The following is a 14709-nucleotide window of genomic DNA, read 5'->3' as shown; positions in this document are numbered from 1 at the left end:
TCTTATGTAGGAGAGCGAGATCTGCTATGACGGGGAGAATAGCGTGGTGATCCTCTGCTTCTCCTTGGGGAGTAACTGCGACCCCTGCTGTTGCTTCGGCTAAGGCTTCTGCTACGACTACGGCTTCGAGATCGAGATCTTCCATAACCTGGACTTCTGGGCCCATCAGCTTTAACCCGGATGTAGGCAGTTTCTCCCTCATGAGATCTAAACTTAGTGTTATCCAGTTTTCGAACTGCATAGGTCATATCTTCTTTCCGTACAAACTCCACGACACCAGTGCCATCTCGGTAAACGTCAGCATAACATACATCACCTGCTTCACGCATGTGATCCTTCAAATCCTGCCAGCTTCCACTCGGAGGCAGTCCAGAGACAGCCACTCTGTTCTCAGGTCGCCTGGATGGGGGGCCATAGCGGCCTCGGAGTGCTCCGCCACCTCCACCCCCGCGGCCGCTTCGAGGAAACTCGACCCGCAGACGGTATCCGTCGTAATCGTAGCCGTGGCGACCATTCACCGCGTCTTCCGCGTCTCGCGGGTCCTCGAACTCAACGAAGGCGAAGGGTGGTCCTCCGCGGTGATTCTTGAGATCGATGTCGCGGATGGCCCCGTATTTGTAGAACACGTCCTCAATGTCCTTGGTTCGAATGTCTGGAGGTAAGTTACCCACGTAGATGTGACAATCGTTGTTCCCTGCCCGGCCACGAATCACACCACCTCCGGACATGGTGATGAGGAAAAGGGCGGACTCGAGAACAGGCCTTCCCACCAAGCCTAGCACAAGGGAGAGCGAACCTGCAGCGACACCTCGCTCCACGGGTCCCTCCAAAATGGAAATAGAAAGTACACTCTGTATTTATACCATTTGATTTTAATCCTATCCATTCTATTCCAAAGGTTAGGGCGTTTGTTATCTCCAGTCCAAGGTCACTACTCTATTGTTCTGTTAAGTTACAAGGAAGTAACTGAAGGCGATTATCCTGAGTAAAGATTATGTAGCTTAAGCGTGATTGTTCGCAGTTAAAGTGATTAACTACCCGCCTGGCACTTAGTTAAGGGGTTTTACTGATTCCCTTCCTTAGTCCCGTTAATCCCTAACTCCAGGGGAAAATCCCCACGTGGGGAAACAACCTTTCCCAGAGAGGTGACCTTGGTTAAAACACATAGCGCTAAGAAGGGGAGAAGACATATTAAGAACAGTATGCCATATACCCCAGGTCCCTTGAAACATATGCTGTGCAGATGTTTCTTCCCTGCAGCGACTGTGTCAAGCAGCAAGGATGGACCGGCTTCCGGCAAATTCCCCCCTTTTTATTTTTTAAGTGATAGTGCATGTAAATCAGCGGCCACATCTTGGATTGGGTTGTTTAAGACTCGGAAGACCTGTTTGTGACTTTGCCAACAGGTCAGTCGAGGCTTAACCCTATATGGGCTCCCCACAGGTTTCCAGCCTCGTGTACGGCCTACTAGTAAGTCTTTAGGAACTAGCAGTCAATGGTGTTGTGCACGCTGACATCTTCATTATGTGACAGCTGTTGGGTTGGACTCTCCTATCTGAGTTACAACAATAAGGAAGCCCACCAGTGCCTGGCTTCACTCAAAATCAGAGTCAAATCTAGAAACGTAGGTGCTCAAGCTAAGTAGTGTGACATCTACCCTCAGATCAACAGGGTGGGGGCTGGCCCTAGTGTACACAAAGGGGCCTCATGCTGGAAACTCCCACCCTTGCCCTGGGGTCCCCTGCTCCACCTTCTCTATCAGCTGCCCTGAGACAGACCCCAGGCCTGGGCAATCCTGCCTCTGACCTGGAAAGGTAATGCAGCCATTGTCTAAGAGGGTAAAATTGGCATAAAATCACACCCTCAAAGTTATAGTTCCTTGGGGGCAAAGCCTGGTCTCAGAGTCCTATCTGTGGTCTGCACAAAGGTCAATGTTTTTTTCTTCCCAATTCTCAGAGTGGCATCACCAACATAAATGAAAAAGAGATATTAATGTATTTGGCCTGATACAAAGTAAAAGTGTGTGGGTAGGGTATCCAAGTCCTCCAATTCGAATTCCAGAGCCTTCCAGAGGTCGTCCTTCTCCCCAGTCATTTCCCAGCCCTCAGCAAGAAACAGAGCTAGAGTTATCTCCAGCCCAGTGTAGGACATAGGACATAGCAGATCCTTGACAAAAGTTTTGTTACTGAATGGACAAAGGAAAAGTAGGAGGGAGGAAAGAAAAGAAAAAGAGGGAGGGAGACCTAGAAATTCGGTTGCAAAATCTACCCCAATTGTGAGGAGACAGCTAGCTCTTTGGAAAGTTATTTGGCAATGTGCTTAAAAATCCAAAGAATGTGCACATCCGTTAAACCAGCAATTCTGTATTTAGAAATTAAGGATGTGTGAAAAAGTTCTGCTGTAAATCAGAGTATTGTTCTAATTGTAAAATATTGCAGTCAACATGACTGTCCAACAATAGGGAATAAGGTCAATAAATTATGGTACATCAACACCCGTGCTTCCCCTGGCCTTCCCCATGTCATAAATCGCACCACCGTTGGACCAGTTGCTCAAGCTAGAGATGTAGTGTCCTTTAAATAGTTCCCTCCCTCCCTTTCCACCTATCATCCCAAGTCCTATCATTTTCCAAAATATAAAGGGAGTCATCTTATAGATGTGTTAACTTAAACAGACAATAGATGGCATCGAGTCTAAAAGCCAATGTATAAAGAAGAATGGGATATTTTCAAGAGTTTTACTCACCGCTGATACAGAAGAAATGCATCATTTAAGTAGCCCGGTAAGTGGGTGAAGTTAATTTAACTGAAAGCCATAGAGAAAGGAAGAATTAGAAAACAATGATGTAGGGTTGTACACACAAGACATGTATATAGCAGTATACTTTATGGATGATGTAAGAGATCTTTCTAAATTAATTTAACTAAATGTAGTCAGTACCACCTTAATAACTTCAGCATCAGGGTCCTTACTCTTGCCCTTCTCCCTCTGGACCCTTTACAAAGGGCAAGGAGTCCCTGGGGCTAAGGGGCTGTGCCTACCCAAGGTCCACCTCCTTTCTCCAAGACCACACTGCAGAATCCCAGGACCCTGGAACTCCCTTCTCAAATAAGGTCTGCACAGGGCTTTTCTCCAGGCACTTTCTCCTTAGGGTGGATCCTGGCTGTGGCGCGTGTTGTGGCCTGGGGCTTGAACCAGTGGGCTGAAGTGTCCACAGGTGAGCGTGAGAGAGAACTCCAGCTTACCGTGTGGGTTGGAGCAAAAGATGGGAGAGGATGAAAGCAGGATCTTCCATTCATCTTCTTGCTTCAGACCCACAAATGTTAGCAGCCATCCTGGATGCAATGTTTACTGCCAATTCTCTGAACTAGTCAACTCCCTCCCTCCATCCTATCTCATATCCAACTATAATTACCGCTGCACTACTCCAACCCCCCCCCCATCATCTCTCATCTGAATTGTTGCTGTACTTCCCTATCTAGTCTCCCATCTTACACCCTTGCCTTCCAATCCCTTCTCCTGCACAGAACAGGCAGAGTGAGCTCTCTAAAATATAAATCAGATCATGCGACGGCCACAGACTGAAAATGCCATGCACACTACTTGCCATGGCATAGAAGCCCTCCAGCTTCATCTGCCTCAGCCTAAGTGTGAGCCTCTCTGACCATCTTTCAGTTTCTAGGAATGTTTCCACCTCAGGGCCTTCACACATGCTGCTCCTTCTTCCTAGAATGTTCTCCCGTGTTCACATGCCAGATTCTTCATCCTTCAGGTCCAAACTTTCTCTTTTCTCTCAGACAGACCTTCTGCAACCACCTTGTACACCCTATTACCTTCTGGCTAGTATCCTGTTCTTTTCCTTCATGGCATTTCATTACAAAATAGGCTTCTCTCTTTACTTGTCCCATTTATTTGCTTAATTCCCCATCAAATTGTAAGCACTGTGTTTAATAATGTATATACTAGAACTTAATACTTCATAGTATGTGTGCAATTAATATAACTATATAAGGGGATGCCACTTAGTCAATAAAAACAATGTTTTCTATGGGTATTACTGGCACAGAAAACTTGCACATGACAATTTTAAATAAAAAGAAAGGTTACATAGTGATATAATCCCATTTTTGTTTTAAAAATTGTGAATACATACTACATATATGTTTACAAATCTATTACACATAGTATATGTGTGTGTTTAAAAAAAGCTGGGTTGGGAAATTGTTAATGTGGTTTATTTTATCAATTTTGCTTTTCTTTGAAAATACGAACCTTGTATTATCTTTGTAATAAGCACATATTTTAATGTTTATAACTCAATAAATGCACCCATATCTACCTGTACAGAACCATCACAGTGAATAACACGTTACTGGGCAGACATCTAGATGTCCTGTAGGATCGGCATGTTGAGCCAGGCTGTGGCACATCCTTCAATAAAATGTTAGGCACCCATTAAAGATCACTGTGAAGAATGTCACTGCGTGGAAAATGCTAATTACATAACATTAACTTAGAAATTAAAAGGAGAATATTTGTATAATTCAGCCTGTCTACATAAATTACTTTAAAATAAAATCTCAAAATCCCTGGGATATGTAATACATCACTAATTCCACAAGGTGGCAATATCATAGTTATTAAGCAGTATTGGACAAATTTTTCTGGGGTGCATTGCATTGTTCCTAACGTTATTTTTGCTTAATTATATTTTAATCTTAGTTATATTTTGATCTTTGATTTAAAATGACATTTGCATTCCTTTTAAGTCCAGGGAATATAAAATATTTTATGGGTGTGGTTTTTTTTTTTAAAGTATAAGTTAAGTAATTCCTCTGACTGGAGAATGTGAAGGTCTCTACCCATTCATTTTTGCTTCCTGAATCTTTTGCATTTTCAAAAATTGTAATCAAATAATATTAATTGTTATTTGTTGAAAAACTTTTATTATAGGTCTTTGTGCTGGGTCTTTATATACATTACCTTATTTATTCTGCAGAGTAGATGTTATTCTTTCCATTTTACAGATGAGAAAACAGAAGCTAAGGGAAGATTAGTAATTCACCCAAACTCAATTATTTTTTGCCAGAGCCTGAATTCAAGCCTAGTCTTTGTAAAGAAACTGTTAAATGGATAAATAAAAAATAAATAAATAAAATGACTATACAGAAATGAGAGAAAGAGAGAGAGAGAGAGAGAGAGAGAGAACAGTATTCATCTATCTACTGTCTATCTAATTCAGGTCATATTAAAAAGAAAAGATTATAGTAAATAAGATAGATGTTAAATAATTCCTATCTTCTTTTTTCTCTTAAATAACATATGAGAATTTCCCCCATGTTATTAAAAATTCCTTGGAAACAGAACAGAAAAGGTTATAGTAAATATAACCTATATGTTGTTGTATAATGATAGTGAGACTCATATTGAAATAGATTTATAATATTCTTTCATTTGAATGTACTATATTTTATTCAGTCTTTCTCCTATTTTTGAATATAGCAATTTTCTTCAAGATTAAGGGATTATTAATGATCATCCTTATATAGAAATCTTTGTCTATATCTCTGTCCATTATTAAGGATACATTATAGAATTTAAATGACTTATGAGACCCCAAAAATAAAGTATCAAATTTTCATTTTAAAATTTGTAAAACATTCTTCCAGAGAAAAACTATGCTGCATTTCTCTAACTGAAATAACTAATTTATGATTTTTGCATTTTTTCTGCTATATTTATAGATGTATATATCTATATTTATATAATATGTATCCAGATATATACCTATTTTCACAGAGTTGATAATAAGACATATACACTCAGAAACTTTCATATCCTGTCCTTGTCAATTAACATTATATAACACTAAAGGCCCGGTGCACAAAAATTTGTGCACTCGGAGGGGGGGTTCCCTTAGCCTGGCCTGTGCCCTCTCGCAGTCTGGGACCACTCAAGGGATGACCACCTGCTGGCTTAGGCCTGCTCCCCGGGGGATTGGGCCTAAGCTGGCAATCAGACATCCATCTGGCAGCCCGGGAGCCCTCGGGGGATGTCCACTTGCCAGTGGGGAGCAGGCCTAAGCTTCAGTCGGACATCCTTAGCGCTGCTGAGGAGGTGGGAGAGGCTCCCACCACCACTGCTGTACTGGCAGCCGTCAGCCTGGCTTGTGGCTGAGCAGAGCTCCCCCTGTGGGAGCGTACTGACCACCAGGGGGCAGCTCCTGCATTGAGCATCTTCCCCCTGGTGGTCAGTGTGTGTCATAATCACCAGTCATTCCCAGTCTTTCTGCTGTTAGGGTCAGTTTGCATATTACCCTTTTATTATATAGGATAGAGGCCTGGTGCATGGGTGGGGGCTGGCTGGTTTACCCTTCAGGGTGGGAGTCCCCACTGGGGTGCCACTGGGGTGCCTGGCCAGCCTCCATGAGGGGCTGATAGCTGTTTGCAGGCTGGTCAAGCCCCCCCGCCCCCAGTGGGGACCCTCACCCAATGGAGGTTTGGCCAGCCTGGGTGAGGGGCTGATGGCTGTTTTCAGACTGGCCACACCCTCTTTAGGGTGGGGGTCCCCACTGGGTGCCTGGCCAGTCTGGGTGAGGGGCTGAGGGCTGTTTTCAGGCTGGCCAAGCCTCCCCGGCGATGGAAGCTCCCAGCCTCTCCTTTTTTTCTTTTTTTTTCTGGGATTTGTTTACCTTCTATAATTGAAACTTTGTTGCTTTCAGTGTAGCTTAGAGCAGGCCGTGGCAGGTGGGGAACCTTGGCTTCCTCCATCACTGGAGCAAGCAAGCGTCCTGCTCGCTGCAACTCCGTGGCTGCCGGCCGCCATCTTGGTTGGTGGTTAATTTGCATATCTCGCTGATTAGCCAATGGGAGGCATAGCGAAGGTATGGTCAATACTATGTTTGTCTATTATTAGGTAAGATTATATATAATATATAGTAGGCATGTTTCATATTAAATATTCTTCAAAAACATGATTTTTAATAGTGGATTTATATTCTCTTATATTAATTAAAATTTTAGATTATTTATAATATTTTTGTTATTGTAGAGAGATATTTGTCACACTGTGGCTTATTTCCTTAAGATAGACTTTAGAAATGGTATTACCAGAGCAAAAAGTAAATATATGAAGGTTGATACATATTGCCAATTTGATCTTTAGAAATGTTCTACCAATTTCCATTTGCACTAAAGTCTATGAATATCCCCATTTTCCCACACCAGGCAGATACTCATGACATCATTCTCATTCACTTTTGATAGCCCTTGTTTTCTCTTTCATTTTTTTATTAGTGAATTAAATATTTTGCAATAATTTATCAGCACTTTATATTTCCTCTTCTCTAAATTCTCTATTCAGGTCCTTTGCCAATTTTGCTATTGAAATATTGCTGCTTTTCTTACTGTTGGATAAAAGATTTTTATATATTAGGGATATTAAAACCTTTTTAGTCACATTATGTCAAATACCTCTGTGAAATTTGTCTGTAAATTTTGTTAGTGATATTTTATCTAGAGATGAATTAAATTTTATGATAAACAAATTGATAATCTATTTTGTGTTCTTTTTGCCCCTTTTTTGTTCAAAAGTCTTTCCTTAACCTCCTAAATCAATAGAATACCTATATTTTCTTCTGTTCCCCACCCCCCTCCCAATTTTTTTCTTTTTAAAATTGAGGTATAATTTATGTTCTATTTTAATGGTTTATTTCTTTCATTTTTCATATTTAATAGCTGGAAATAATTTTGTTAAATAACGCATAGTGAGACCCATATTGAATATTTAACACTGACCCATGCATCTTACCTGTCACCTGGTGTGGGTAGGAGATTGACATCCTCCTCTGAGACAGGAGGATCATAGAAAGAAATGCATCTGAAAAGAGGGTGGAAATCTGATCAATTGCAAGAGTCTCCTTAGGGACAAATTGACTAATAAGGCCCAAATTCCAGTCCAAGTATGGCTTCAAGAATTTGAAGCCTAACCTGGTTGGCATGGCTCAGTGGTTGAGAGTCGACCTATGAACCAGGAGGTCATGGTTCAATTCCCCGTCAGGGCACATGCCTGGATTTCGAGCTTGATCCCCAGTGTGGGGCATGCAGGAGGCAGTTGATCAATGATTCTCTCTCATCATTGATGTTTCTACCTCTCTCTCCCTCTCCCTTCCTCTCTGAAATCAATAAAAATATCTTTTTTTAGAAAAAGAATTTGAAGCCTAGGAAATTTTAAGTAGACAGAACCCCATACATCCATTTTAGCATCCTTAAATTAATCTGGTAAATATTTATTGAGTCCCTGCTCTATACTGTGCACAATAAGGCAGCTTTGATTTGAGGACTTTTTTTTTTCTGGCATAAACTGTTTGCAAAGTTACCAAAAACAACAAGCTGATTATATAAAAATTACCATTTTTATAGGTGAAAACAGTTGAATGGGGAGTCTAGTTTTCGAAGAGTAGATTTGTAACCCTTCTCTTTGTCAATAATTAGCTAGTAGGCCAACTTCCTATTCAGACCATATCCTGTTAAAGGTAATAAAACTTTATCATATGTGCATAACAGAATGTTTGTCTTTCTGTTTCACTTTGTTGGGGGAGGAGGGTCTGCAGGAGTGCATAAAACTTATCCAAAGTGATTTCCAATTATTGATAAGCAATGTGTAAAGAAGTGGGTGAAGACAGTGATTTTCTGGGCCTGGTAGCTTTAGGAACCAAAGTTTTGTTACAATATAAAGGGTTGATCAGAACAACCCAAGATGGCTCCCTCTCTTCCCCTTTACTGGTCCCAGGGATAGCACGGTATCATTTGTGTTGTGCCTGGTAACGTTAAACCTTGATGACAGCTGGAACAAGAACCATAACCCTGAACCCTATCAATCTGGATGGTATTACATGGATATGTACATGTATAAAAAATTCATTAGCCATTCTTTAGCTAATGAAAATGCATTCATGAGCCAAAAAATAATTCACTAGCTTAAGATTTGGGCACTTTAAGTATATTTAAAGAATAAAGTTCTGCCCTAGCCAATTTGGCTCAGTGGATAGAGCGTCAGCCTGTGGACTGAAGGGTCCAGGGTTTAATTGCGGTCAAGGAATGAAGGTACCTTGGGATCAAGCTTCCAATGTACCTCAGTTGCAGGATCGATCCCTAGCCCTAGTTGGCCAGTACAGGGAGGCAAACAATCTATTTGTTTGCCTCACACAGATGTTTCTCTCTCTCTACCCCCTTCCCTTCTCCCTTAACACTTTTTCTAAAAATCAATGGGAAAATATCCTCAGGTGAGGATTAACAAAAAATAAAAATAAATGAAGTTCTCCAGACACCACCATCTATTCTGAGGAAAGTGTTCTAAAAACAAAACAAAATTTAATTGAGTACATTGGATACCTAACTGGCCATGAATTGGGCAGCATCTCATGTAGCAACTGGAAGGGCACTCCAGGAGTTGTATAAAATGGAAGGTTTTTACAGGAAGAAGAGTGGGAGGAGAGAGCTATTAACAAAAGAAAATAAAGGATTATTTGGAGCCTGGATATCTTTTTGGGGGTAAAGGGGTAAGAGAGCAGGAAGGGTTTTTGTTATGCAGGTTGCTGCTTCTTTCTATTTGGGGGGAAGAAAATGGAGACTATATACTTTACTTACATTTGGCTTTTAAGATAATATTTTAAAATTTTATAATAGGAGGAAATCTAAATGTACTGTGTTCTTCTGGATGGGGGCCTGGAACAGAAGATGGCATCAGGGAAAATTAATGAAATCTGATAAAGTATGGAGTTTAGTGAATAACTATGTCATTGTGGGTTCATTGGTTGTGACAATGCACCATAATGATGAAAGAGGTTAACAATAGGGAAACAGGTATGGGGTACATGGGACCTCTCTATTATTTTTGCAACTTTTCTGTAAACCTAAAACTATTTTAAAATTTAAAGGTTTATTTACATTTTTAAAAATTGGAGGAAAGAACATTTATTTCAATCTCAGACAAATCACAATTTTAGCATAAATCTAGTGTACAGGCCAAATGACCATACTAAGCATCAACTGCTATCAGATGTCAGCCTAATCCCAGGTTCTGTTATTTTCAATGACAGGAAGAAAAAATCATGAAAGTTGAAACAGCGTGTCAAAATATGTAAAATCACAAAACATGAAATGGATTAGACAGGAAAGGTTTTTTTAAAAATATTTTTTAAAATATACTTTTATTGATTTCAGAGGGGAAGGGAGAGGGAGAAAGAGAAACATCAATGATGAGAGAATCATTGGTTGGCTGCCTCTTGCACGCCCCACACTGGGGTTCGAGCCCACAACCTGGGCATGTGCCTTGACCAGGAATCAAACCATGATCTCCTGGTTCATAGGTCGACGTTCAACCACTGAGCCCTGCCGGCTGGCCGGGCAGGCAAGTTTAGATAAGCTGTTGTGGAAAATGGGAAGCCTTCATTCAACTTCTTGAGTGAGAAACTGATGTAGTGAGAGCAACAATTTAGAGATTAATTCTATAAGCAGTTTGCAAAATGGGTTGAGGTTGGGGAGAAACTGAGGCAGGGATCAGTAAAAAGTCAATAACCGACATGTGAAACAAAAGTCTCAATTCTAAAACCCTAAACTGAAACTTACTGCAAAGGTTTCAAGCCATGTTATTCTTCGTGCCTGATTTAGGCACCTGGGGACAAGCAAGGCCTATTGTGGAGATGGGCGTGTCAGGCGATCTTGGCCCAACTCCACTTGGTATTTGAATCATAGAACCAACCACTTTAGGTGCCCTGGTTCCAAGGCCCAGCTCTCTGGGGTCTTGTCAGGACTGTTTCTTGTCACTTGTGCTTGTCCTGCAGCGGCCCTGTGCTTGTTTGATTGTCAAACTTGAAAAAAAAAGGCTGCTTCTTTACTTTTAACCCATCCTAATGAGTTTTTAAACACTTATTTGGAAATGATTTCAAACTTACAAAAAAGCTGCAAGAATAGGAATACTACACAGAACAGCCACTTGTTACACCTAATGGTAAACATTTATTTCTCTCTTTCTGTTTATATATGACTGTGTATATATACTGTATATGACACATATATGACTATATATGAATGTATGTAGATCTAATATTTTTGAATTATTTGAGGATAATTGGTAGAGCATGGTCCTTTAGTACCAACGACATCATTGTGTAGTCCTTAAAAATTTTTAAGGACTAAAAATCTTTTTATAAACATCGGTGCATTTACTCAGTCACTGTTTCTTGAATTGAACTGACCTATGGAAATACCCATTATTCTGGCCCCACTGCTAACTGAGTCACAGGAGTGAAAAATCCAAAGTTTCATTTGAATTGCAGGTTTGGGTCTTTGAAAGTATACCATAGAACCAGGTAGTTCAGATTAGTTTTGAACTTTATTCATTATGTGTTTGACTCAGTGCTCAGCTATTCTAAAATCATCTTTGTCAAAGAATAATCATATACCAAATAATGGCAAACACTAATCTAGCATTCATAACTATGTGTTGGGCAGTGTTCTAAGCACTTTATATTAATTCATGCACTTAATCCTCACAAAAGCCATAGAGGAATATACCACGATTACCTTCATTTTAAACATGGGGAAATGCAGGCACAGAAGGTAACTACCTTGCCCACAAATAAATAGCTGATAAAGGGGTAAAATCAGGATTTGAACCTATGCTCTCAGATTCTCTCTCTCTCTCTCTCTCTCTCTCTCTCTCTCTCTCTCTCTCTCTCTCTCTCGTGTGTGTGTGTGTGTGTGTGTGTGTAGCCTTCTTACATTTCACAGTCTCTTCTCTAAAGATGATCCCATGCTATTTTTTGTTATCGATTGCTTCTCATTGTGTTGTGTTCCCTTAGGAGAGAAGCATTCATTTCCTTGATGTGTTTATTTTTCAGCTGAAGAAAAGGTGACTGGTCCCATGAGCCGGGAAGAATGAACTCAGAGGAGGCTGTTGATACAAGGTTCTCCCACTCACCAGCTGTTGAGAGTCTGTGGATGAAGGGCAGGATCTTATTACTTCAATGGAAGCAATGGAAGCCGGCGACCATGTTCCCAAGCCACAAACAGCCGAGTGGATTTGGCACAGTGAGGCTGCCTCATAAATAATTAATCAGAAGCCTTTGATACAAATCTGTCTTGCAGTAGCCTTTAAATTCAGTGTTGCCTCCTTCTCTAGCCTTGGGTATATTAAAGAGATCCCCTCTGCGTCTCACTCTAGTGCCAGTACTGGCCTGAAGGCTGGATCCACAGGGGGAATTCTCTTCATTCAGTCTGTGCCTCCCCTGTTGCATGCCATTTATAGGGCCAATGTGGCTTAGTAACTATTTATTGAGCGCCTGTTCCGTGCCAATTATTAGGCTGAGTGCTTTACAAACATCTAATCCTTCCAAAAGCTCTGTAAAGCTGCACCTACTGCCTCCATTTTGGCTCCGAGCAAATGGAGGCTCAGAGAGGTTGTGTGCTATGCCTAAGAGCACACAGTTGGCAGTGCTCAAATCTAGGTCGAAATTCAAAGCCCCTCCACTTTAACACACTGCTTGGCCCATCACTGTTCAAGAAATAATGAGCCCATCATTTATCACTGGCCTTCCTCTCATAAGTGGAGGTGAGGACAGCGGTATAGGGGAAGTGTCAGAGAGAGGATTGGATTAAGGAGGCTTTAGAGCAGCAGTTCTCAACCTGTGGGTCGCGATCCCTTTGGGGGGTCGAACGACCCTTTCACAGGGGTCGCCTAAGACCATCGGAAAACACATATATAATGACATATTGTTTTTGTGATTAATCACTATGCTTTAATTATGTTCAATTTGTAGCAATGAAATTGGGGGTCACCACAACATGAGGAACTGTATTAAAGGGTTAGGAAGGTTGAGAACCACTGCTTTAGAGGCATCAAAGAATCACAGAATTATTTTCTGAGGAAAATAACACAATGTTCTTTTAGGTCAGAGATTGATTAACTATGACCTGTGAGTCAATTCCAGCCCCAAACGTAAATAATGTTTTATGGACACACAGCCACGCCCAGTCTTGTATGTACTGTCTATGCCTGCTTTTTCTCTGTGATGGCAGAGTTGCATAGTTGTGTCAGAGGCCATATTGCCTGTAAAGCCTAAAAATACTGACTGTATGGGCCTTTCTGGAAACAGTTAGCTGACCCTGTTTTAACATGACTTAGGAAGGAAGCCAACAGTTTTCATTAAGATCAATGTATTATTTTTTTTCCCATTTGACTGAAAACTACTTAAAGATTTATAATGCTAATATAATCACTGTATTCTAATGGTGGTGGGTGGTGGAGTGGGGTGTGAGAAGAGGGGGAATCTAACCAGGGAAGGTTAAGGGACTAGGAGTAGAAGGGAGAAGTCTGTACCTCTGTGTCCCCAGCCAACTCCTCACCCCAGGCTCATCCCACTCATTCTTTCTTTTCCTCCTGCCAAATAAAGTTTCCTAAAATAACTCTTTGCTCATAAACTTGTAAGTGGCTTCCCACTTACCACATGCTCAAATCCCAAACCCAACCTGGAATTTAGAGACCTTAACAATCTTGACCCCTACTCACCTCGCTCTCCACCCCCACTTTATCCTTTTCTTTTTATCATAAAGTCATGCCAAATTTGAGTTTATATTTCAAAGCCAATGTACTTGTTCTTGATTCTTTTTTATGTAAGCAGAAAAGTAAACATGTAATATTTGTAGGTGGTGTATGTGACCATAGGAAACCAGGCCAAGCTTTTGTGTATGATGCCATTTCACCTATGGTAAAAGTTATAGACAAAGAGAAAATGTGTGAATGTATTACTTACTTTTCTGCCGCAGACATGGTCCAATTGTATTTAGGAAAACAAATGCTAAGGTTTTATTTTTTAATTGTAATATTGTCAGCTATCTCCCACATTGCTATGTATTTTTCATAAAGATAATTTTTCATGGTTGTGGAGTATTTCATCTTTCATATGTTCCAAAGTTTTCCTAATACTTCCCTGGCATTTGGGCATTGAAGGTTGCTATTTCCATTCATTTCTTCTCCATTCCCTGGAGTTATTCTCACTGTTTCCCACCTTTGCTCAGGGTCCCATCTTCCCTTCTCATCTGCTGAAGTCCTACCCTTGTTGCCTAAGTCCTGTCACCACCTTCCCTCTGGGGAAAAGTTCAGATTGACCTTCAGAATGAGGGATGGATTTCAAGACACTTGCTCCCCTAGGAAGCGCTGACATAGCACCATCTGAACCTAACAGCAGTCATTGCAGTACCGAAGGGCTTGAAGACACCATTGTTTCCTGGTGCTGCACTCAGGAGAACGATTTACTTTAGAAAATAATAACGGATAACGGACACATGTCAGGCATTATTCCAAGCACTTTACATACATTGTCATTATCCTCATGACAACGCTTTCAAGTGGGTACTATTAATACTTTCATTTTACAAATAAGAAAACTGAGGTACAGAGAAGTGACACAACTGTAAGCGGTATTTGAATTCAGACAGTCCGGAATCAGAGCCTGGGTGCTTAGCGAGTGACATAGAAGTGCAGTCAATTCACTAGGGCCCTATATCTCCCTAGTCTCAATCACCCAGTCTCAATCTAGCCCATACCATTTACAGAGTATATGCAGAGGGAGAGGGGCTGCTGAGGAATGATCTCACTAGGAACACTGAGCCTGGCCCTCTGTGTTGGAGAGGGGCTAGCGGCCAGCAT

At 41.0% G+C, this 14709-nt stretch overlaps 2 protein-coding genes across 2 annotated transcripts in view; one reads left to right on the top strand and one right to left on the bottom strand.

Annotated features, from left to right (window-relative positions):
• SLC44A1 (solute carrier family 44 member 1) overlaps positions 1-13942 on the top strand; it is a 155927-nt gene extending 141985 nt beyond the window's left edge. Inside the window, exon 17 of the mRNA XM_036330147.1 lies at positions 11903-13942. Within this exon, the coding sequence (XP_036186040.1) occupies positions 11903-11917 (15 nt within the window). The 3' untranslated portion in view covers positions 11918-13942. The remainder of the gene's footprint in view (positions 1-11902) is intronic.
• On the bottom strand, positions 3-728 carry LOC118667227 (serine/arginine-rich splicing factor 1-like). Its single transcript, XM_036330150.1, has one exon. The coding sequence runs from the start codon at positions 726-728 to the stop codon at positions 3-5; it is 726 nt and encodes a 241-aa protein (XP_036186043.1).
• Positions 13943-14709: the final 767 nt, after the last annotated feature.

Source organism: Myotis myotis, unplaced genomic scaffold (assembly GCF_014108235.1).
Source record: "Myotis myotis isolate mMyoMyo1 unplaced genomic scaffold, mMyoMyo1.p scaffold_m19_p_12, whole genome shotgun sequence".
Lineage (NCBI taxonomy): Eukaryota > Metazoa > Chordata > Mammalia > Chiroptera > Vespertilionidae > Myotis > Myotis myotis.
This window is presented reverse-complemented; position numbering and strand designations above follow the sequence as displayed.